The sequence below is a fragment of the Prunus mume genome, linkage group LG3 (genome assembly GCF_029339155.1).
Source record: "Prunus mume cultivar Tortuosa linkage group LG3, ASM2933915v1, whole genome shotgun sequence".
In the NCBI taxonomy this organism is placed as follows: Eukaryota; Viridiplantae; Streptophyta; class Magnoliopsida; order Rosales; family Rosaceae; genus Prunus; species Prunus mume.
Genome location: NC_142700.1, coordinates 15,900,125 through 15,925,143, shown reverse-complemented (window position 1 = coordinate 15,925,143; position 25,019 = coordinate 15,900,125). Strand labels below are relative to the sequence as shown.

At 36.1% G+C, this 25,019-nt stretch overlaps 3 protein-coding genes across 5 annotated transcripts; 2 read left to right on the top strand and 1 right to left on the bottom strand.

The window, feature by feature from the left end:
* On the bottom strand, positions 1 to 14,444 carry LOC148918886 (transcription factor MYB1-like). Of its 3 annotated transcripts, none has more exons than XM_089047734.1 (3): positions 14,248 to 14,444; positions 576 to 705; positions 1 to 459 (listed from the first exon to the last, which is right to left on the bottom strand). In XM_089047734.1, exons 1-3 carry the CDS (start codon positions 14,411 to 14,413, stop codon positions 138 to 140), a joined length of 618 nt encoding a protein of 205 aa, XP_088903860.1. In that variant the 5' UTR covers positions 14,414 to 14,444; the 3' UTR covers positions 1 to 137. The 3 variants fall into 3 exon arrangements, with proteins under 3 accessions (XP_088903860.1, XP_088903861.1, XP_088903859.1); XM_089047735.1 differs by lacking the exons at positions 1 to 459; positions 576 to 705 and adding exons at positions 13,262 to 13,818; positions 14,011 to 14,140 and having other exon boundaries at positions 14,244 to 14,434; XM_089047733.1 differs by lacking the exons at positions 1 to 459; positions 576 to 705 and adding exons at positions 13,262 to 13,818; positions 14,011 to 14,140 and having other exon boundaries at positions 14,248 to 14,408.
* On the top strand, positions 9,098 to 11,178 carry LOC103344273 (polyubiquitin). Its single transcript, XM_089047732.1, has 2 exons — positions 9,098 to 9,256; positions 9,878 to 11,178. The coding sequence occupies exons 1-2, from the start codon at positions 9,152 to 9,154 to the stop codon at positions 11,021 to 11,023; spliced, it is 1,251 nt and encodes a 416-aa protein (XP_088903858.1). The 5' UTR covers positions 9,098 to 9,151; the 3' UTR covers positions 11,024 to 11,178.
* A 7,159-nt stretch (positions 14,445 to 21,603) lies between the features above and the next one.
* Positions 21,604 to 24,440, top strand: LOC148918885 (uncharacterized). Its single transcript, XM_089047736.1, has 5 exons — positions 21,604 to 21,765; positions 21,893 to 21,990; positions 22,237 to 22,336; positions 23,159 to 23,341; positions 24,041 to 24,440. Exons 1-5 carry the CDS (start codon positions 21,709 to 21,711, stop codon positions 24,161 to 24,163), a joined length of 561 nt encoding a protein of 186 aa, XP_088903862.1. The 5' UTR covers positions 21,604 to 21,708; the 3' UTR covers positions 24,164 to 24,440.
* The last annotated feature ends 579 nt before the right edge of the window (positions 24,441 to 25,019 follow it).

Genomic DNA, 25,019 nt, shown 5'->3' with positions numbered 1-25,019 from the left:
CCTATTGATTACAATTTCATACATAAGTAGAAATGATATATCAAAAACACGAAAATAAAACATTTTTGCACACATATCAAAATGTGATTGACAAATTTATCTCGTTATTGTGAAAGTTGGCCGGCAATATCCTCCTTTCAATACTCTCCATTGATTCCGGAGTCGCGCAAAAGGTCATTGATGAAATTATCCAAATCCCTTAAGAACGAGTTCTCACGATCTTTTCTCACAGAACCAGGAAGAGTTGCATCTGCTGCATTCTCAACCATTGGATCATGATCATGATCATCATGCGATGGGATCATGGGAGAAGCCTTTGTGCAATTGAATGTCTTAATGCCACGTTGATTATTAGGGCTTCGTCCTTCCTCTAGAACCCTCTTGCTCAAATTAATATTCCAGAAGTTCTTGATTTCATTATCTGTCCGACCTGGTAATCTTCCCGCGATGAGGGACCACCTAATCATCACCATAACCATAATGTTAATTCAGATAGATAAACATTTATTTAGTTAAACATTATTAATTGTTTATTAATAGCTTGGAAGACCGTATGACGTGTCAATATGTCATACTTGTTTCCAAGAAGCTTGTGCATTCTGATAATAAGGTCTGCTTCTTCGGGAGAAATGTTGCCTCTCTTAACATCAGGCCTAAGATAATTCAACCATCGCAGTCTGCAACTTTTCCCACTCCGGTTCAACCCTACAACAAGAAAGAGATGTTACAAGAAACGTACTAAATACTTTTAGCAACATGGCTCGAAATATATATATGTATATATACGAACCAGTTTTTTTACCAACATGGCTCCATTTTCCTTCTCCATGTGTTTTTATGTGGTCAGCAAGGACTTTATCTTCCTCAGCACACCATGCTCCTCTCTTTTGCCCGTCTTTATCACCGGAAGGTTTCCTCCCCATCTCTCTCTCTCTCTCTCTCTCTCTCTCTCTCTGAGGATTTGAATTTCAAACACAAATTACTGAACGGAGAAGAAGATATCCCAGCATGTTGGGTATATATATGGTCTGTGTGCCTGCCTGAGAGGATATATATAGGTCCCTTTTTTACTTGAATTTCCTAACAATATATAAACATCCAAAACGAAATATCTACAACAATTTAAGGGCAAACGAAATATCCACAACGTGTGCTGGCAGTGGCACCGCCATCTTCAATGACCCTGCTATCTCAGTCAGTCTCATGAGCTATGCTGATCTGATCTCAGAGCATTATATATGGATAGATCAACCCCCAGGTAAAAATTATGCTAATTAGTCTTTTTTTACCACAATTAATTAAACTTTCCAAAATCAAACTTTTTTTCTTTCTTTCTTTCTTTTCTTTCGGCATAGCCTCTTTTTCTAGTTATTATACTGAGTTTTGTTTTGAAGAGAAAATGCATGTTCAAATAATGATAGAGGAATCACATTAATTTTCTTGACCAAATTATAACTGCTCATATAATAATTGATCTAAATATGTTCAACTAAGGTGGCCAAAAAATGTAGACATTGACTTAGCCAAGTTGACTAGAACAGATGTACTCCTCATTCTACACCCGAGTTTGAATCCCCTACACACTGTAGTTTAGATTAGATTAAAGCGAAATATCATTTGTTAAAATAAAAAAATTATAATAAAAAAAAGTGGCCAAAAAGTATAATCGTTTTAGAATATATAATTTATTATGCAAGTTTTTCTTACTTTTTCTTACTTTAGCTCGTAAGTCGTGACATAAGTTGTTCTAACATTTCACGGCGTGCAGTGAGCCATAGGCTGTATGCATGACATTTGGTATAACTTCTAATTTTGCTAAGCTCAAAAGACTTCAGAGAGATTGAAAAAGAAAATGGAGGAGAAGAAGAGGGAGAAAACAAGGAAATATATCTTTTTATTCAACAACTGTTGTTCATCTTTTTAATATTAAACTTATTCGAACAAGTGGAAATTGAGTGTCACTAAACCAAATAGTTAAAAAGATAAATTCCGATATTAATACCGGCCAAATGTTGTAGTAAAATCGAATGAGTAAGTAGCCAATATGTACGTCCCCTTCTCTTAAATATAAATCCATGTGCAAAGACCCAGTGATTGGACCACCCCTCTTGTTTATGGGACAAAACAGAACCACTTGGGGACTGACTAAAATATAAACATATATGTGTATACATTTTGCTGTTTTGTTGTAAAAAAGTGCACAAATTATTTTTTAGGGTTACTTAATTAATGTATTTCAACGATTAGAATTGTCTATATTTTAAGTTATCTTTGCAAAAGTCAACTAAATCCAAAATTGTTTAATCATTAAAATTATTATTCTTGATGTGTAGGTTATTTGATCTTTTAACACGATAATTATATATTATATACGAATTAATGGATCATAATTTTCATCAATTCTGTCTAAGCCTGCATGCATGCGTGGTCATTATCAAGAATTCTATAGTGAGGGCCTTATAAGGCCTTATCTCTTAATTATTTAAATTGATTAGTCGTTAGATTAAATTAATTAATTTAATTCAAAAGTTAGGAAATAAGACCTCATTTAAGACCATCTCCAACCATGTTGGGGCTAAACTCAAATTTCCACTCTCCAAAATACAACTATTCATGTATTTTTAGGACTCAATTTGTTTTTTCCTCCAATCTTACAGACTCATAATTTGAGCCCACAACTTTATTAAATTGTTTAAGAATGAATAACCCCTATTTTTTTTTTCTTGTTAATTTTTCTTGACATTATTTTTGTTTCAATACTTGTGATTTAATTTTCTAAACAGTTTCACCTAAAAAAATTAAAATTCCAAAACATAATAGAATTTCACTTAAAAATAAAAACAAGTACAACATCATACGTATGCCCGGAATAATTCGAACTCTTCATTGAAGTCATTGCCATAATTTTCTTCCATTTTTACTTTTACATTTACTTCATTGGATTCCTTTATCCTCATTCAATAATGTTTTGAACTTTTGCCCACCTCCACTTGTGTTCTTCAATTATTTTCTGAACTCCTTCCCATCCCCTATTGTCTTGTTTCAATCATGTTCTGAACCATTGCTCAACTTTGTCCATCTCACTTTATTGGATTCTCTTATCTTTCCCTATCTTTTCCTATCTTCATTCAATTATTTTCTGAACCATTTCTCATCTTGTCTTGTTTCAATCACGTTCTGAACCATTGCTCATCTTTGTTCATATCACTTTATTGGATTCCCTTATCTTTCCCTATCTTTTCCTATTTTCATTCAATTATTTTCAAACATGTAGATCATCTCATTCTCTTGTTTATTTAAGAAGTGTTATTCTACTGAATTGACCACACAATCTCTTTCAATTCTCCTTCTTACAATGAATTCACGAGGGAATGCTATACAAAATTTCTTCAATGATGATTCTGATGATGATGACCTTCATCAACAGAGGGTTGCAATGGCTGTTCAACACCATACGTTTGTTGCTGGAGCAACATAGTCAACAATCCAAACATGGTGGTTCTGTTGCAGGCCATGAATACAAGAATCGAAAGAGAGAAAAACATCGTAAGAGTCTCATGGAGGACTACTTCTGTGAAAGACTAATTTATCCCCCAGTGGACTTTTGCAGGCAGTTCCGCATGAGAAGAGAGTTTTTCTATCGCATCTTGAATGATGTTGTTGCACATGAGCCATACTTTACCCAGAAGATAGACATTTGTGGACGACAAAGTCTATCCCCAGAGCAGAAGCTAACAACCATTTTTTGAATGCTCGGCAGACTCCACCGATGGGTACTGTAGATTGGGTGAATCTACAACCCTTGAATGTTTTCGAAAGTTTTGTTCTGTTATTGAAGCCGTGTATGGTCAGTGGTACCTCCGTTCCCCAAATCCCGCCGACCTTTACAGGCTCTTGCATAAGGCTAGTCGCAGAGGATTCCCAGACATGTTAGGCGTCTCGACTGCATGCATTGGGAATGGAAGAACTGTCCCACTACTTGGGCAGGCCAGTTTGGGTACAAACATAAGCCAACTGTCGTTCTAGAAGCAGTAGCCTCATATGACACTTCGATATGGCATGCCCTTTTTTGGCGTTGCCGAATCGAACAACGATATCAACGTTCTAGCTCGCTCCTCGTTGTTTAATGATGTAGTGAATGGAGTGTCTCCCCACATCCAATATGTTGTCAATGAAAATGAATATAATCTGGGTTATTACTTGGCTAATGGTATCTACCTTCATTGGGCTACATTGGTTAAGACGATTTCCCAATCGGATACTCCAAAAAAAAAAAAAAAAAAACTATTTGCCCAAAAACAAGAGGCTTATAGGAAGGATGTCGAAAGAGCCTTTGGAATACTTCAGGCTTAATGGGCAATTATTAGGGGATCTGCACGTATGTGGCGCAAAGAACAACTTCATTCAATCATGATGACCTGCATAATATTGCACAACATGATTGTTGAGGATGAGTATGAGGATCTAGATGCAGAATCTGATGATGAAGACAATTGTCCACAAACATCTAGAAGAGCAAGAGCAAGACTTGCTTATGAGCTTGAGCCAACTATCACGTACGATATAAACTGAGACAGACAAAATATCTTAGACTACATTGTCCGGCATAATAGAATTCGTGCTTCACAAGTGCATCACAATCTAAGAAATGATTTGATCAACCACATTTGGAGATGCGAATGAGAGGGGCAATGAGCTATGTTGTGTGTTTAAATTATAAAAGTGGTTGTGTGATTTTAATGAATTATGTGGTTTATCATTGAATTTATATAAAAATAAACTAATCATAGAAAAATAAACTACAATCATTAAAAAAAAAAAAGATAAATGATAATTATAAATAAAGATAAACAACAATTACAAATAAAGATAAACAATAATTAAAAATAAAGCTAAACAACAATTAGAAATAAAGATAAACGACAATTATAAATAAAGATAAACAACAATTACAAATAAACGTAAATTAATGACCACTATGTGGAGGGCTTGGATAATAGTCTCCACATAGTGGTCATCTGGGCCTCAATAATTTTGTCTTGCTTATTCCCCCAATACTTCTTCTTTCTTGGAGTAAATTTGGATAGGTCCATAGATATTATCCTCGATAGGTCCATAGATATTATCCTCTGTTCATTGGCCTTCTTATCTTGTTGGATTTGATATGAATGTTGCTCTTGTAGGAGCTCTAACTTTCGCCGCCTATCATCTTTTGCCTCATTTCCTTGTTGAACCAATTCAGACAAGAACTTACCACTTTTGTTGAGATAGCTTTCAACACCTTTCCCTTTCTTTTGTTCATCCTTCTATTTATCTCTTCCCAATGGCTTTGGAATGGGCATGACCACATCATCTTCATCTTCCTCCAAATTGACTGTATTGCCACTATGAGAAGAATCTTTGAAGATTGTGTGGGAGATTCACATAGGTCGTTCCATTTTGGGCAATCTTTTAAGATTTGCCAAGCATGATACAACTTGAAAGGCCCATTTGGAGGTTTATTATCATTCAAGAAAATTGTTTTTGCATTTATATCCTACCCATGAAATAAATAAAAATCAAGTTAATAATTGAAAACAATTAAAATTATAAATTTAAGCATTGAAAAAATTGGGTCTCACCACATCTTCAAGATTGGAGCCACTCACATGCCTTGCATTGGCCTTTGTTATACATGCTTTCCAAATCGAACATTATTGGTTGATGATCTTGAACCGAGAAGCAATAGCTTGCTGTGATCGTACCCCGGCTCCGCTCATGCCCGGATCATTTTCCAAAAAAATTTGGTACACACGCAACCAAAATGAATCATTTGATTGATTCGTGTCAATAGCCCCATCTTTAGAGATAGAAACCCAACCTCTACGCAATGCCTCATCTTCTTGTGGTTTCCAGTTCACACCTCTTTGGGGTTTTGGGGCCATTCTCAACAAGAATGAATGTAGAATGAAAAATTATAACAAAGGGAGAAAGGAAAACAAAAGGAGAAAGGAAAAAAATGATTTTTGGTGGATTATTTACCAAATGAATGGCTATTTATAGAGTTTGGAATAAGTTTTGGGGTTGGACCTGACTTAGATTAATTATAAATATTAATTTGACTGTTGGATTTAAATTTGAGCCGTTGGATGTGAAATTTTACTGTTGAGATTGCCTAAAATGAATCAGAATCGTTGATTTTATAGCTGTTGGAATATTTTTATTTTTATTTTTTTAAACAGCATAACAAAACATTTGAAAAAGTAGCCGTTGCTTCTCAAAAACGGAAAGGGAATCTTCATTCCCACTTGTCAAAGTGGGCTAGCGACATGGCCAAGCACATGGGCTGCTCCTTGCATCCAATAAAAAATTATATATTAAAGCAGATTTGGACACCGCGAGTTTATCAGTCCAGCATGAATTCTGATTGGAATTCCAGTCCAGTTTTGAGTCATCTCAAATTTTCACCTCTCAAAATACATGGGTTTGAGAAGTTTTTTGGAGGCTAAACTCAAATTTTGAGTTTCCACCCCTTGGGTTGGAGATGGTCTAAGGGCCTTATATAAGACCATCACTATAAAATGACTCCATACACTTGAAACTCAGCAATTGAATCCAATACATCCAACAAATCTCAATGGACTAGCTACTTTTTTGGGTGAGTCTCCCCACCTAAAAAAGAAAAAGAAAAAGTGGTGCACTTCAGCTATGGTAGGGGCACAAGGCCCAAGCAACAATACAAAGGAAAGTTAAGCCCATTGGCCTATACAACTTAGCTATGAGCATTTTCACTTATTTGCTATGATAAAGAACATGGGCAAGTAATGGTGGTTACTGTTTATGAATAGTATATGCCATAGCAATGTATTTTTTGCTTTTCCACCCAAGGATAATTACTATTCACATGAAATTTTTTATAAATATTTATACATATGAGATTAATAAATAAAAAATTACTAGGTATTTAAAAAAAATGAATTTTTTGGTATTCTTTTCCAAATTTTTTTCAATTTTTTTCTTGGCTGGCTTTAGCGCTAACATCAGCGCCCTCAGGCAACAGTTTGGGCTGTTCTTGCCTTCAAATCAGCCCAGTCTTAGTGGATCCCACCATCTATCCGAGCTGGATTTGAATGGTTGAGTGTTTTTGCAGCCCAAGGAGCCTTTGGCCCTGATAATCCAAACCGGTGGAACTTCTCTAAGATCCAAAGAGAAGCTCAAAACTCTCTATGAACATATTCTTCTTTCTATGTATGCAATTTGGGAATAACTTATCATTGTGCCGACATTTAAAAAAAAAAAAGTGTTGTAAATATCAATAAATATGGGGGGAGGGTCCATTCGGTCCCGTTATGTAATTAATTTTTAATTAAATTCCTTAATGATGTAAAATGAGTAAATTTGGGTGTAACCTAAACATTATGGAGTTTTAATGATAAGGAAAGACACACCTAAGGAAAGTTTCTCTCACACACAACCAAGATGTCATGGGGGTTCAAACCTAAGACCTCTAATTTGCAAAGTAATGCTTTTTTACCACTAGACTAGACTCCATTGACTCCAAAATTCTTTCTTGTTTTCTTATTCTCTCTCTCTCTCTCTCTCTCTCTCTCTCTATATATATATATATATATATAACACAAACAATTGAATTTAGGAAAAAAAAAAAAAAAGAAGTGTTCATTTGCATAAAAAATTATGTATTGATAAGCATAAAGTAAAATAAATAAATTAATTAATTAATTAATCTAGGATATATTGTGCTTAGTGCTTTCAAGTTATGATTTTTATAAAAGGGCAATAGAATTTTATTAGATGAATAAAAATAAAGAGTACAAAGGACATAGACTATAAAGGGAGTTATACCAATAACAATATGGCAATTGTGGGTAAAACTTCCCTGTGACCCAAGCCATTTGAAAAGCTGAAATGATCTGGAGATAACCACACTCTAAAATAACTTTTCTAAAACCCATTCCAACCACCATTATATCCCCGAATCTAGTTCAATGACATAAAACACAAAAACTAACAGCTAACCGACACGACTCTCTTAAAGAGACTATGAATACCTAGCAAACTCAACTAAGTTTCTGGAATTTATTGACAAACTAAACCAACATAATAATAATAATAATAATAATAATAATAATAAACTACAACATCAACAAAAGGAAAATCAACCGCCGCTAATCTTCCTCTGGGGCATGAAATAGAGAGTGCGACCTTGTTACTCCTGGGCCTCAATGCACTAATGAGAAGTGGATTTATTATGACCAAGCTACAACACCTCAATAAACAACCTGGCAAGATAAGGCACAACAAAAACAAGCCCATATCTGAGACAATAAATCTGCCAAAAGAAGAGTATATTGACATAAGTCTACCAACATCCGAAGCACACCGAAGATCCAACGAGATCCATCCGAAGTGTTCTCCCTCTCTCTCTCTCTCTCTGGGGTTAGGGTTTTATGTTTATCCAACCAAGTTAGGATTTAATAATGTTTTAGTTGTTGATTGCTTTGTGAGATGGTTTACTTTGTGCTGGTAAGAAAAGCATTCTTTAGCCTTTGGTGAATGAAGATTTCGAACTTTCGATTGATTGCTTATTGGGGGCTTATTGGATTCATGGGCGAGCACTGATGATCATTCGAGACATCAACTTCATTTACCAACGTTTCGATGTTGGGCAGTTTCGACACAATTTTAGAAAGGCAGACTTTGTTGTTGATGCATTAGCAAATTAGGACCATTTAATCTTTAATTGTCATATTTCGGAAGACACCCTACGTATGGTGCCTGTTTTTAATTTTAATTGGATTCAAATTTTAAACAAAAATACTAATTATACCACATTATGTACTATCTATCTAATAAAAACGACTCTTATCTCGTATAAAATAAAAATAAAAATGACCTTTATTGTATTGGTGGGCTCTGGAGTTAGTAGAGGTGAAACACAGCGGAATATGCCCAGCAGTATCCTTTCCGTGGTTTGCTAAAATACCAATGTGGACTGGAGAGGCCCTCCACTTAACTTTTCTATCTTCTCATAAGAAAATTCGCGAACCTTGCCGTGCCTGCCAGGGAAAGGAATCAATCTTGACACGTGGCGCAGTCCCATTGGGTTGGGGGTTTAATCTCACCGACATTAGGTCGGCAATTGGTCCTATAAATGAAGGCGCTTTTCGATGCCAAGCCCTACAACGTTGAAGAAAACAAAAGCAAAGCGAAATCCCTAAAGCTCATCGAAGTTCTCTCTAACTCTCTCTCTCTCAAGGTTCGTATTTCCTATGTTGCTGATCTGTTTCTTCAATATTTTCTTCAGTTTGATTTTGTAATCGTATCGTTGTTAATAATCAAGATGCCAATTTGTTGTTTATAGTTTCGTCAATATTTTCTTTTGTTCGATTGTTTAATCCTGTCGTTGTTAATAATCAAGATGCCATTTTTTTTAATCAATTTGTGTACGAAAATTGGTTAGAATCTTCTGGATGTGTATGAAATCCTAAATCTTTGCCTGATTTAATCAATTACTTTCGAGGAACAAGTTGAGTTTAATTGTATGAATTCCAAGGAACAATAGAAATCTATCAGATACAAGTTGCAATTTTGATTTTAGGGTTTGCTTTGTGTTATAATATGCAGCTCTCCGCGAAAAATTTTGTATCAATTTTTTTGTTTGGTTATTTGATTGTACACGAAATTGTTAATTGGTTGCTGTTAAAAATCAAGATATGGCAGAGAACTGTTTCGAATCATTCCATACATGTGTGAAATAAGTTTTGTTGATAAAATTTTGTATTGTTGTCTGATTTTAACAAATCACATTCCAAGATGCAATTTTGTTTATGTCAAGAAACAAATCTGATTCATGATTGTTTTCTATATATATATACAGATGCAGATCTTTGTGAAAACCCTCACCGGAAAGACCATCACCCTCGAGGTTGAGAGCTCTGACACGATCGACAATGTCAAAGCCAAGATCCAAGACAAGGAGGGCATTCCCCCGGACCAGCAGAGGCTGATCTTTGCTGGCAAGCAGCTTGAGGATGGCCGCACCCTCGCCGACTACAACATCCAGAAGGAGTCCACCCTCCATCTGGTGCTCCGACTCCGCGGTGGAATGCAAATCTTTGTCAAGACTCTCACCGGAAAGACCATCACATTGGAGGTTGAGAGCTCCGACACAATTGATAATGTCAAGGCTAAGATCCAAGACAAAGAGGGCATCCCACCAGACCAGCAGAGGCTCATCTTTGCTGGGAAGCAGCTTGAGGATGGCCGCACCCTGGCTGATTACAATATCCAAAAGGAATCAACCCTTCACTTAGTGCTTCGTCTTCGTGGGGGTATGCAAATCTTTGTCAAGACACTTACTGGGAAGACGATAACCTTGGAGGTTGAAAGCTCGGATACCATAGATAATGTCAAAGCAAAAATTCAGGATAAGGAAGGCATTCCCCCCGATCAGCAGAGGCTAATCTTCGCTGGTAAGCAGCTTGAGGATGGCCGCACCCTTGCCGATTATAACATCCAAAAGGAATCCACTCTGCACCTGGTGCTTCGGTTGCGTGGTGGTATGCAAATCTTTGTGAAAACTTTGACTGGGAAGACAATTACTTTGGAAGTGGAAAGCTCGGATACTATTGACAATGTGAAGGCCAAAATCCAGGACAAGGAGGGTATCCCTCCAGACCAACAGAGGTTGATTTTTGCAGGCAAGCAGCTGGAGGATGGAAGGACCCTTGCCGACTACAACATTCAAAAGGAGTCGACCCTGCACTTGGTGCTCCGTCTGCGTGGTGGGATGCAGATCTTTGTGAAGACCCTCACTGGGAAGACGATAACTCTGGAGGTGGAGAGTTCTGATACCATTGATAATGTGAAAGCTAAGATTCAGGACAAGGAGGGCATTCCTCCGGACCAGCAAAGGCTCATCTTTGCCGGTAAGCAGCTGGAGGACGGGAGGACTCTTGCAGATTACAACATTCAGAAGGAGTCTACCCTTCACCTTGTCCTTCGTCTCCGTGGCGGTATCTGAATTCTGAATGATGCTTGTGGTTCCATCCTTGTCTGAGCAGTGACTTTTTAAATAAATAAAAAAATTCTGTAATTTTATATTTCGTACTCTTTAATTGGCCAATGGATGGGTCACCAGAAACTATTTAGTTAATAAATAAAAATGCTTTATATGTATATGCTCTGTTTCTTTTTGCATTTGGATTTTTTCTGTTTTACATGCATCTGTATTGCTCTGCCTCAGACCGGCAGAGGGGCCCATCTTTGCTGGTAAGCAGCTGGAGGACGGGGAGGACTCTTGCCGATTACGACATTCAGAAGGAATCCACCCTTCACCTAGTCCCTCTGCCTTCGTGGTGGTTTTTAGATTTTCGTTGATGCTTGTGGTGCCATCCTTGTTTGAACGGCAGCATTAGCTATAATAACAAGTTATGTGGTTCTGTATTTTCATGGTCTTGAAATGGCTGATGGATGGATGGCTTATCTTATTACTCTTTATTTAGTAACACATGAAATTCCTTTTCATGCACTTCTGTTTGCGTTTTGTATGTTTTAGTTTATATATATGTATATATGTGAATTGTTCCTTCATGTTGTGCTTGGATTGTTTGGATCGAAGGTGTGGTCTGTTTGCATTACTTGTCTGTTAAGTTCGCACTGATTGATTTCCTGAATCTGGTGCTGCTCACAATTTGTAAGTGGCTCTGATCTTCCTTGTCTTAGTAAGTGGCTCTGTTCTTCCTTCTCTGGGCCATGCTTGGTCTTGGATGATTGTTGTGTGTAATTGTTTGTCTTGCTTTTGTCATCCCGTCAACCGAACAGAATACAATTAGCATTTGAAGATTGAACAACAAAAGAATGTGTTTCTAGACACAAGAAACTCCGACAACTCTCAGGAAATTAATACCTCAACTATTAGCATGAGTAACAAGCTAAACTAGAAATATTTAGCCCTAAACATGTAACCTTTGAATACATAAATGTTTTAGATACTCGTCTTTTTTACTTCGGCTTCCCCAATTTTACAATTCTAGCTCCGCCCTTATGTATATCACATTCACATATATCAAAAATCATATTGCATATTCATTACAATTATAGTTGTCCTCAACGAGTTTTTATATTATGAAATCGTTGCATAATAGCCTCGTCATAAATACTATTAAAAATGTCTTTCTCAATATATGCAACCAAACAATTGTCTATCAATAAATCCCAAATTTGATTCTGTAATCGATTTTTCACAATATTTATAGCAAAAAATACCAGCTCTATACTTATGGTTGCAACCGATAGAATTAGTGCTAACGTCAAAAGCAAGACAAGCCGGTGAGGGGCGCTTAGAATGCTCGAAATGTGGGGTTTCGAGGAACAAGACAAGTCGGCTTGTGTTTTGAGAATTGTTTTACAACAGTGAAGAGCGCTTTAGAGGGCTTTTGACTTGGTAGGGCTGTATGTGGGTAGAAGATAATTGTAAATATAAATAATATTTATAATTGTCCAATGGGTGTTCCGCATAACAAGAACTTGGGTTGGGCCTTATTAAAAATATGATAATGTGCAAAGTAGCATACAATTTTTTTTAATAATAAATTTGAGGAGAGGCCTGGGACCACCATGGTCCTATATGCAGCCTCCGCCTTGGGGATCGGTCCTGCATCGGTTTTTGTCTTGGAAAAGCCGGTTTAAATTGAACATAACCGATTATGTTAAGTTTATTTATTCATTTATATTTAAAATTATTAATAAACCTAATTAATATTTAAATTACATTAGTAACTCCAAGTAATATCTAGATATTTTAGCCAAATTAATACATAAATGTCTTAGTTTCAATTTATACCCAATTAAATAACAACTATCCCAACTTCTTTTTCTTTTCGGTGAACTATAACCGGTTGTTGTTGCACTTCCGTCTTTCTCTCTTTTTCACCTTTTTCTTTCCATTTCCCTTCGTCTTTATCTCTTCACCTCTTTCTCTATTCTACCTCTTTTGCTCTTCTTTTATCTTTTCTATCTCCTTTTCCTTCTTCCTATTTTTCTCTTATTCACCTCTTCATGTTTTTATCATTCCAAACTCGAAATTGGCCGAACTGAATTGGAATCGCATAGGTATGGTTTAGTTCAGTTATTCTAAACACTTTCTATGTAAGTCGAATCAAATTAGACCTTCTGTAAGTTTTGGTTTAGGTTTAAATTTGTGAGAAAAATCGAACCGAACCGGATCATGCGCGTCCACCCCTAATTTATACCGTGGATATTTACAAAACCATCCAATATTATTCAAGATGTGGTTCGAGGATTGTGATGTCACTGCTATATTCAAATCAACAAAACATAATTTTCTATTTAAAAAAAATTGACATCACTGAGAGGTATGGCGCGTGGCCATCAATATCCTCCATTCAATACTCCCCTTCTTGATCATCCAGCACATAATTTTGATCTCCATTGATTTCGGACTCGTGCAAAACGTCATTGATGAAATTGTCCAAGTCCCTTAGAAAACTGCTAGACGAGATGTCATCAGCGACTCTTTGATCTTGAATATTGAACCTTTTATCGCCATCATGTAGATGATGATGCGATGGGATCATGGCAGCTGCCTTTGTGCAATTTAATGTTATACTTTGAATCACCTGAACCTGATCATCTTTAGCAGTACAATTACCACCTTCATCAGCGCCATCATTTTTAGCATTAATCTTGATTCGATGTGGTCTTGCCTCTGCAACTCTCTTGCTCAAATTAATATTCCAGAAGTTCTTGATTTCATTGTCTGTCCGACCTGGTAATCTTCTAGCGATGAGGGACCACCTAATCATCACCTAATTAATTAGTATTCAACTTGAAAATATATTTAATATGCATCTTAGATATATTAATAGCTTGAAATAAGACAATGTAAGTTCAATCTCTCTTTCCATACGTACATTAGAGTAGTTTAGAATATCGCTTTGTTAAAGGAAAAAAAAAAAAATGACATGTCAATATGTCAACATGTCATACCTGTTTCCAAGAAGCTTGTGCATTCTGATAATAAGGTCTTCTTCTTCGGGAGAAATGTTGCCTCTCTTAACATCAGGCCTAAGATAATTCAACCATCGCAGTCTGCAACTTTTCCCACTCCGCTTCAACCCTACAAGTATATTATCTCGAAGAGATGTTATGAAACTAAATTCTTTTATATAAATAAAATAAAACCAAAATGGCCGATCGATATGTCTGAATATGTATATTACCAACCAGTTTTCTTAGCAACATGGCTCCATTTTCCTTCTCCATGTGTTTTGATGTAGTCTGCAAGGACTTTATCTTCCTTAGGACTCCATGCTCCTCTTTTCACCACATCTTTACCACCGGATAGTTTTCTCCCCATATATATATCTATCTCTCTGTGTGAGGCGTACATTTTCTGTGTGGAGAATGTATATCTATGCACATTGCGTATATATATGGTGTGTGTGCCTGAGGAACAAAGGTCCCACTTTTGAATCGAAGGCCCAAGAAACTAATATTCTTTTGGAGTTGAGATTAATTCTTAAGATTTAACCGCACTATCCCTTTGTTGGAGAAATTATGAAATGATACTGTATTATGCTTACTTGGTATAGCTTGTACACATGCTATATGAATGAACAATGATTTATGTTTTCCCCTTTTTAGAGAATAATATCCATAAAATATCACTTATACGTGATCGTACTCCACTTCCCATTGTTAGAAAAATTAATTAACCATGCACTCAACCTGACATAAGTACCCATTAATATTTAGATTTAACTTGGTATTGCTAGGTATTTGCATGCCTATGAGAGAAAGAAAAACCCTAGACAACGGTGCCTTAAATGAATGTGTGCAACCGGACGTACTTTTTTCCTTCCATGTATGGAATGCTTACCAGTTCTGTAAAAACTTCATTAAAAACATTCTTAGATTTTGACTGGACGAGTTAAAAACTAAAAACTAAAATTGAACTGTACTCGAGAATGGAGTAGCTAGCTGTACATATTAATCACGTGACAAGAACAACATACGTAAGTGGACAAGAAAAACTCATTCCAATAAAAATGAAACAAAGAAAAAGGCAAATTTGTATAATAGGAACAAAAAGCAAGATAGCTCAGCATTGTAAGCCTTGTAAAAAGCCATATCAGTCTCATGACTTGCAGTGGCAGCATCTTTACACTGCCGTGTATCAGTCTCATGAGCTGTACTGACTTCAGAGCAATATGGATGGTAATTAATTACAAATACGTTCGAAACTTATTTCTCGACCATGTCTTTTTCTTCAACTATTAATTATTATTCCTGATGAGATTAGAATACTCCCAACGAGTAGACATTGAAGTGTCACCATACCAAATAGCCGTTCACATCCGCCATGCTGTTTTAAATCTCAATGAGAGTAAGGAGACAATGTGTTACGTCCCCTTCTCTTTAAACGTGAATCCATGTGCAAAGAGCAAGCGGTTTGGACCACCCCATATGTTAACGATGGAAAAAGCAGAACCACTTGTTCATAAGTTATTTCGTCATCTAAAATGTGCAAAAAAATAAAACGTATTAAAATTGAAATGAAAATATGAATACTCAAATGACTAAACAATTTCCGACTTAACTGATTATTTGCATGGATAATTTCTTCAAAGAGATGCTAAAAATTGGGTGATGAATTTTCAAGTCTAACACATAAACAACACATATTGGATGACGTGGAGTACGTGTGGTTGTTGGGCTTTAACACGTGGGCAACCTGCTCTAATACCAGATGTTGATAATTTAGGAAACACAAACGACAAGAGATAGAGAGCTTTTGTTGAACTCAAGTAAATTCTCATTGACTGAAACACAGCTTAACTAACACGTACAAAGTAACTGACTCAGATAAAGAAGGAACAACTAAACATCCCATTACTACCAATACTAACATACGTCTCCCACTCCTACTAATACTATCAGACTTATCCCACAACTAGAACACCCCTATTGAATACGTAGAGCCCAACTGATTTCCTAAAACATAGGTTCAAACATTTCTGTTTCCGGGTTTTCACTGAATACATGTTCGCTACAAAACAGGGGAGTTTGTCTTGAGTGAATGAATCCAGAACGGTGCACAAATTTTGAAAACAACGTACTGTCGTTCTCGGTGTTTTCAAAAACGTATCCAAAACACGGGATTCAGCTTTTTAATGCTTGGCCTCCCGGCCCCTACTGAGTGATGCTTCCTGCAGTATTTGTGCTTCTGGTTACATTTTCTTTTTTCCGCCAGTGTTCGTGTTTCTTGTTTGTCTGCTTTTGCTCCCCTGTGTTCTGGGGTGCTGGTCCGCGTTGGGCTGTTTTATGAAATTCAGTTTCGACCCCCCCCAAAAAAAAATATTACATTTTAACGCTTCCTACTCTCTCCTCCCAAGCTGAACCTGTTAAAGAGAGGAATATGAAGGATATGGTAAAGATGTGGTGTAGTTTTCAGATGAGAGACATGGGAGGATTCTAGAGAAGAGAGGGACAAGCGTATAAATATTATTTTACTGGTTTTGTTAACTTTTTTTACCACATATTTATTTAACTCTTGATTTGGAATTTTGATGCTAATTTATGTGTTGGATACCATTGATAATGTGAAAGCTCATATTTGCTGCTGGGAAGCAGCTGGAGGATGGGAGGACTCTTCCAGATTTCAACATTCAGAAGGAGTCCACCCTTTTTCACATTGTACTCCGTCTGTACGGTGGTGTCGGAATTTGAGTGATGCTTTTGCAGTCATCCTGGTCTGAGTAGTTAGCTGTGGCTTTAAAGTTCATTTTTATGGTTCTTTATTTTCTTACTCCAAGGGATGACTTAAATCTTTACTCTTTAGTTAATGAATAAGTTTTGATGCATATGCTTAGTTTTGCTGTTTGCAGTTTTTGGATTTTTCTAACCTAAGCGCACATCCAACTCATCACAAAATGTATATTACTTGACAGATAACATTCTCCCTTTCTATGCTGGAAACTTCATCTTTCATTCAAACCCAACAGGGCAAAACTCAAACCAGTCAAAAGGACAAACAGAAAACTTAATTAAGTAGATTAATGCCTCTAAGTAGAGCATGGTTGAGGTCCTATGGAGCAACTAGCTGGTAACGTCATTGCCTGATCGAGCTCACAGCGTTTATATATATATATATATATATATATATATATATTTGTACTTGAGGATCAGTTTCTTCAACACCTTACAACGACTCTGGTGGGAATTTCCTGCAACTGATGGCAGCATGCTGCATGAACTTCTATGTGTTGCTCTTCAGTAGAGCATGGAATTGTGACCAATCGCTCGCACTCGTTGATTTCCTAAATTCGGTGATACTCAGTGCAGTTCGACTGGAAAAAAAATACTGCAGCTCATGAGTGGAAATAATACTCATAAAGATTAGGGTTGTGAAGAAGATAGAGGACTGCCAATGGGGTTAGCTTTGCCATTGGTTTTTGGATCTTGTTAACTTAAAAGATTATGCAAATGGACGAAAACTGGTAGGCTCACGAGTGTCCGGTTATGGGGTATTTATTGACCATGAAAATGGAGGACAAGATGGATACACGTGTTATGATAACACCAAGTGACGTTCACACTAACATGTGATATTACCAATTAGTAATATTACGTCGCAGTGCGACCATCCCACCAAGATTTTTTTTTTCATTTTTGTCTTGTTAATTAGTTAATGAATATATATATTTTTAATCATGTGTTTGGATTGTTTGTTAGGAGTTGAAGATCTCTTTGCCTTTCTTGGAAGTTTAACCTACATTAATTGTGTGATCTGCACCAATTTGGTGCTATAGATTTTGCACCTTGGTTGAGGGAGAAACAAAGGTGTGCACATTGTTGTTGTTTTGCTTTCATTTTCTTAAATATCATCGCCTTCCTCATCGAAGATCATCTTATCATCGCTCTGGTCCTGCAAGCCCAACAGAGCGAACCTTTTGAGCCCATCAACAAATTCAACCCATTAAAGAGCACTCAGTAAAATGGGAAAGTTTTTTACATTTGTTTTTAAAATGGAAAACTTTAAATGATAAATAAGAACATAAATTTAAAATACAGTATAATTGAAATTATGACATCATTAATAAGGACGGAAACTGCGAGGAGGCAAAATCAAAGCGGTAAACAAAACCGGTAATTATGGTCCGAATCCGTTGGTTTAGTCAATTCGGACGAATTGATGCCCACTAGATATGGAAAAGGAAAATTGATATTTCTAAGTTATTTTCTAGCATTACCAAACATGGGAAACAAATCTTCTATTTCCCTTCCCATGGGAAACTATATGGGGATTATAAGTTGGCATTTGAACCGAAGAACCAAAAAACCTAACCAAATCGGGCAGAGAAAAATGAGAAGAAAAAAAAAATTTGACCAAAAAGTAAAAAATTGTTGAAAAAACCAAATCGGACTGGTTCTGATCGATTTCAATTCCAGTTTGACACTCTTAAAAATCATATCGAGCCTAACCAAACCGACAGGGAAAAAAAAGTGTGGCCCAATTAAGAAGCCTATGAGTTTTCTCACTTCCTAAGCAGTTGTTCCTGTGTCTCCCACTTCCCAATCTTGCTTTTTTACCCTTTAGAGTTGTTCCTGCCAGTGGCAGACTGTGCAGGCGCAAGTAGGTGCACCGCACCTCCATCGCTGGAAAACTCTATAGAAGCTGCTTAAGTTGCACCTCTGCTCATGCACGGAAGTTGTTCGATGAGATGCTCAAGTGAAGCACTGCTGTGATTTGTCCTCCACAAGGCTGCAAGGAGCTTCTGGTGAACCACTTCTTTGAAATAAGAGATAATTCATTGAGTTGATTTGTCATATCCCAGACTTTGACTTCAGGGAAGTGGCTTTGACTTCAATCTACCAAAAAGTTTTCTTATATATATATTTTTTTTTCTTCCCTATGTTTAGTTTGAACGAAGAGATTTTTTCTAGAAAAAAAAAAAGAAAAAAAAAAGAAAAAGGTATTGCCTTGTTTATTATGGGATTTGAACTCGAAAACTCCTCCAACAAAATGAAGACCTTGAGGATTGCATTGATTTTGTTCCAATTGTTGTCATGGCTTCCTTTAAATAAACAAAAAAATAGAAAAAACAATAAAAGGGAAAAGAGAAGTCATCCGAGCCACAACAACAGTAGATTTTCTTGTTAACTTTTTGTATTGAATTTGAACAGAAAACTCAACATATCACAAACACATACTTGCCTCAACAGTTAATTAAATTCTCCAATATATCTACAGATTCATTAAACCATATATAGTATGTACCCCTCTTCTTCCTGTCACTCATCCCAGCACAGAAGTATGACAGTGCACCTCCACATGATATAAAGCCGCATTCGCTGCTCCCTCATCAGCCTCGAGCACATCTGTCCTTTCATGTTCCTGGACTATAGTCCAGTCCAGATGGAGAGGCACTTGTATTTTGGTTGATAACTTGCTCAATGTGTTTTCTTTCTTTGTAAAGAAAAAGTCTATAAAATAAGACCTTTGTCTTCTTTGTTTGTAGAGCTTTCACAATCATATTTTCAGTCCATAAACTTTGGAAAGCTGAGTTTTTATTTGAGATAAATCATCATATGTTCCATGTTTACTTGGTGATTTATCAAACACTTTTATCTTTCATGTTGCATTCACTTGCATGTTTGGTGACTCATACGATTGAGGGCACCAAGATCGTTGTGACGGTTTTTCTCCCTTGAGCTTGAATCGATCGTGACCAGTATCAGATTCAACATAAGGAGAGTTGGAAGAACTCCGGTGAGCTTGAAGCATTTATGACCAGTATTGCGTTCAACATAAGGAGTGTCAAAAGATCATCCCGTGACAGAAGTTAAGCTACGAAGAAGTCAATAAACATTATCTAGAATGTGTATAGGATAAGTGTGTGAGTACTTCTTGTAATCATCATTTTATAATGGATTTGTTTTAGACTGAGGAATCCTGTAGATTTTCCCCAGATGTAGGGTTTTACCACGTTAAATAATTCGTTGCGTGTTACTTTATTTTATGCTCTGCACGTTTTCAGGATTGATAAGTCATATCAATTATGCTACTGAAGTTTATTTTTATTTATTGATTATAATTTTAAATTGGCTTATTCACCCTTTCTAGGCATTCTTAGTCATCCTATAGGTAATTTCAAAGTTTGATTAGTAAAAGTCCTCGTTATTATAAAGCCTCATAGATTAAATTTAACCCAACAATCTATATATTTCCAAGACACCAACAAGTTAACCCCAACGTTTCCCCACTCTGGTAGCCATACTGTTTCCCCACTCTGGTAGCCATACTGTAATTCAATTTATGGTTTTTTTACCTTAATTAAAAGCTTAATACTCCAAGGGCTCAGTTTTTTATATATATTAATGTTGCAGTCAATAATAAGCTTGGAGTCCCCTTCAACTAGAACTTTACGCCATCTACTATGAACAACATAAGCAAGACCATGTGGTTGCTAATCCAAGCACTTGAATACTAACACACAAGGACAAGGGAGGCCCTGAGCATAGGCGGGCAAGGGGGTCGCCTAGGGCCTCCAAATTGGAAAGGCCACCAATTTTCATAAACCTCTATATATATATGTATGTTACTTTAAAATTATGCCATATTAATATTATATTAAGCCCAAATACCAGTAAAAAAAGCCCAATTATTTACTCTAAAACTAAAAAATAGAAACTTAATAAGAGACCAATTATTTTTCTAAAGTTAAATCAGTTTAATAAGTTAACCTTAGTAGTGTATATCTTAGCAAACAACAACAAAAACCTAGCATCATAGACGAAAATCTGCTCTACTCAACACAAGAAAAAAAAAAACTAGCAGTTTATTATTGAATATCTACTGCAAGAGGAAGCGATCTTAAGGAAGAACAAGAAGGTAAAAACCCACAAGACTATTTCTTATATTTTCTATTGAAAAAGATATGGTATAAAAACTTGATTATGCAAAGTTAATTGATACTTTGGCTTCGAAAAATGTAAGACGAGGCGATGTTTTGATGCATTTTATGAAGTTTTTATGTGAATTACATTTCTTTTTATGTTACAATTTTGACTTTGTTTGTTTAAACTTATCAGAAAAAAAAATCGCATAAATATACATAGAGAGTAGAATGCCACATTTTGGTAGTTCATCTAGGACCTCCAAAACTTTAGGACCGCCACTGCTGACACATACATTAACAATTAAACAAAAATATATTTTAAAATATGGTTTCGTTATGGATTTCTAATGATTTATGGAGAATAGAACCTGCTCATTTAACCATTATTTTGACTACATTTCAAAATTTCCCAACTTTTTCTTTCTCAAACTTCAAACAAATTTTGCTCTAAAATCTCTCCTCTTCTCTCGGCCTCCCCTGATCTTATTTATTTATTTATTTTGCCACATCCTCCCCCTTCCATTTCATTTCCCATTCCTTTGCTCTCTCGAGGATTTTATCTTTATTTTTTCAATAAACTGAAACGTTTTTATTACACATGGCATTTTGTCAGATTTTTACTTTTATTCTCCCAAAAGGGTCGATTCGACATTTTGCTTGCAAAAGTCGAAGGCTTAGCTCCGACTTCTGAAAACTCGATCGACAACTAAAAATTGGGTTGATAATCCATTTTGCGTGATTCACACAGAAACCTCTGAAGTTGTCACTCTCAGCTCAGATCGCCATGCCTCCTGTTGGCCCTCGATCCGGTGACGCAATCTTCGCCAACGTTGAACGCGTGGTAAGCGAAACCCCAACTCCCCCCTTGTCTTTGGATTTCGAATTTTCTCGGCATCCAAACTTGATTTGAATCTCTGAATTATGTTTTTTTTTAAACCCTCTTAACTTTGAAATTGAATTGGTTGTAGAATGCGGAGCTGTTTACGTTGACGTATGGTGCAATCGTGCGCCAGCTGCTCACGGACCTTGAGGAGGTTGAAGAGGTTAACAAGCAGCTCGACCAAATGTAATTTTATTTTTATTTTTTTATCATTCTCTAAATTCAAGAAGTTCAGTTCTACTTTGTACTGTATATATGTGTGTTTGAGTTTGGGCATCGGAAATTTCCTTCTATTCTTGGATGTAAAGTTCTGTTCTTGGCTGTTAATTTGTGCAATTCCTTGATTCAAAGCGATGTTTGACGGCCAATGAACTATTCATATACATTTATTTTTGGTTTTGCGGATCAGGTGACAATTTAATTGCATTTCAGGGGCTATAATATTGGAATTCGATTAATCGATGAGTTTCTCGCAAAATCTAATGTATCTAGATGTGTTGACTTCAAAGAAACTGCTGAAGTGATTGCAAAGGTTTGTCATTTACGTCTGATTCCTTTCAAAACTAAATATCCTGCTGCTCTTAATTGTTGTAAAACCTGGTAAACTGTTTCCTTTGTGCCCATTATTGGGTTGTGTTGCAAATTTCACTTGAGTCTATCAGCCGTTTCCTGGTGTTATTGGAGCTTACATTGATTCCCATTGTCTTCTCAACCTATTGATAATCATCATCTTTTACTAAAATGTTAGTGAAAATGTAATCCACTTGTTCTATATTTCCCCTTCTTGAGGTGACCTTGGAGGGTTGTTAATGAAAATAACGAATTGGAATCAAGGTTAATAATAGATTAGTAGATTTGGTATATAAGATTGATAAATAGTCATGTCTCTTTGTTTAGAGTTTAGCTACTTCTTGTTTCCATGTCAAAATGCAAGATGGTAAATCCTTGTCTACCAATCGTGCAACAAAGCATATTAGTAAGGCCAGACAATATCCAATTTGAATCACTAAGAAATGGAATTGGGTTAAGAATTAAGATATCAGTTTGTTTGGGGTTGAGACTGTAGTGCGATTGACAAATGGAATTGGGCTGGGTTGCTTTGTTTCTCTATGGACTGCATTGCCTTGTTGTAGTTTCACTGTATTTTTTTTTTGGATCCAGTTGGTTGGCAAGTACATATATTGGTTTCCATAAGACTGTTACAGAGCTGAGTTTTTGCTGCATGCTTTGCATTATTCGCTATATCTAAAATTTTAACTTCATTTTTTGTTGTATTTATTTATTGCCACAAACTTCTCGATGAAGTTCTGAAGTAGTTTTGTGTCATAATTGTTCTATTGATACTTCTCTACAGATTGGTTTTAAAATGTTCTTGGGGGTCACTGCATCTGTTACGAATTGGGATGCTGATGGAACATGTTGCAGCATTGTTCTGGAGGACAATCCTCTGGTAGACTTTGTTGAGCTTCCAGATACTTGTCAGGGTCTGTACTATTGCAACATCTTGAGTGGAGTTGTAAGAGGTGCCTTAGAAATGGTGAGTTGTAACCTCGTCTATCACACCGCTTTTGACATCTGCCCACTTTATATGACTTCTGGGTACTCTTTTTCCAGTTTGATTGAATTGCTATATATATAATAGAAGATAACTTCTTATACTCGTACATACTCAGTTGTATTGGTTTTTATTGCTACTTGCACAGATTTTCGCTAATGTCTGCTGAAGGTTTCAATCTTATCATCTTCCATTCAAAACATTAGTTATATAACCTGTAGCTGATAAAACTAGTTATCTATCTATTTATGTTTTTTTTAAATGTAGGATTTATATTTCTTACACAACTCTACCCTGTATTGATCTTTTCCGCTTCAGACATAGATTAGTTTTATTTTCCCTTTGTGATACAACACATTGGAAGAAAGATTTAGAAGTTCTCCATTTTTCTCATTTTTCTCCTAGGGAATGATTGCTATTTTATATTTCTATGTGCGTTTTTACTTGATAGTATCTAAGAAGATGTATAGTACTGTAGCTTGAGGGGATACACATGGTTCCCAAGTCTAAAAGTTACTTCCTGGTGGTATTATGGGGTTTTTTTGGGAGGTTCCAAGGTTCCAAGAAAACCTAAAAGTTGAAGGCTGGTGGAAAGGCTACTTTGATGTCATAAAAATATACACGAAATTTCTCCTTATCTTGCCTTACACTGCCGTTGTGCTATGTTGATTCCATGGTCAGGTATCAATGAAGACTGAAATCAGTTGGATCCGTGATATGCTTCGAGGTGATGATGCATTTGAATTGCAAGTTAAACTACTCAAGCAAGTTCCAGAAGAGTACCCATACAAAGATGATGAGTAAAATGCTGGGCTACGTAACCTGATTTTGTACACAGTTGTGATTTTTGGTTGCACCTTTCCTTGAAATCAAATGCTAGCAGCTTGTTTTCTCTGTAGTACACATTCGCAGGGCACATTGAATAGATAACTGTGTTTTCACTTACTCGCCATTTTATTTTTACGGTTTCTATGAACATGGGCTAGCATGGCAAACCACTGAATGCTGCATGTTTTGTTCCTATTTGGTTGTAAGAACAGTCATCGAATGAATCTATAGACTACTAGAGTTATTCTACCGACCACGAATAAGCATATCATAATATTCTAGTGATAATTCCCATTGAATTTTAGCAATTCCTGTTGTTTTGCGAAGATTAGCTCGACCTTTCCATTGAGAGCCTTAATAATATCATCTGATCCGTCCGACTTAGCAACTCTAACCAGAAAAAAGTTTTTATTTCTTGCTAAGCACAGCAAAATAAAATTATGTTGAATATATGAACTTACCAGTGAAGATATCAAATAATGAAAATACTTCCCTCTTACAATGTAAGTAGGAGCTCCTACATTCTTGGCAACAATAGTGTAAAATTATTCATCAAATAAATTGAGAAAGGAATTCAGAAAAGAAAAAGAAAAACTAAAAACAATTATTAATTTGGCTTCTTTTAAGAGTGGAGTAATGCTTGTAACCAAACAAAATCTTGTAACCTAGGCACCATCCTATTAGCTAACCATATGTTTAGCAACTAATGTGATAAGAAAACTATGATCCTTTTAGCAACTTCTGTTTCAAATAAGGTACCGGTTATGGAACAAATTTGAGACTTTGGTTTTTGTTAGAAACTAAATTGAAGAAAAAAGTTTCAAATTCTTGA

Excerpts from the sequence above, each read along its gene's own strand:
- LOC148918885 (XM_089047736.1), top strand. The coding sequence starts at position 21,709 with ATGCCTCCTGTTGGCCCTCGATCCGGTGACGCAATCTTCGCCAACGTT. Across the intron at positions 21,991-22,236 it reads AACAAGCAGCTCGACCAAAT|GGGCTATAATATTGGAATTC; the intron begins GTAATTTTATTT and ends ATTGCATTTCAG. Across the intron at positions 23,342-24,040 it reads TAAGAGGTGCCTTAGAAATG|GTATCAATGAAGACTGAAAT; the intron begins GTGAGTTGTAAC and ends TTCCATGGTCAG.
- LOC148918886 (XM_089047733.1), bottom strand. The coding sequence starts at position 14,380 with ATGGGGAGAAAACTATCCGGTGGTAAAGATGTGGTGAAAAGAGGAGCA. Across the intron at positions 14,141-14,247 it reads CCATGTTGCTAAGAAAACTG|GGTTGAAGCGGAGTGGGAAA; the intron begins GTTGGTAATATA and ends ATATACTTGTAG. Across the intron at positions 13,819-14,010 it reads CACAAGCTTCTTGGAAACAG|GTGGTCCCTCATCGCTAGAA; the intron begins GTATGACATGTT and ends GGTGATGATTAG.
- LOC103344273 (XM_089047732.1), top strand. The coding sequence starts at position 9,152 with ATGAAGGCGCTTTTCGATGCCAAGCCCTACAACGTTGAAGAAAACAAA. Across the intron at positions 9,257-9,877 it reads CTAACTCTCTCTCTCTCAAG|ATGCAGATCTTTGTGAAAAC; the intron begins GTTCGTATTTCC and ends ATATATATACAG.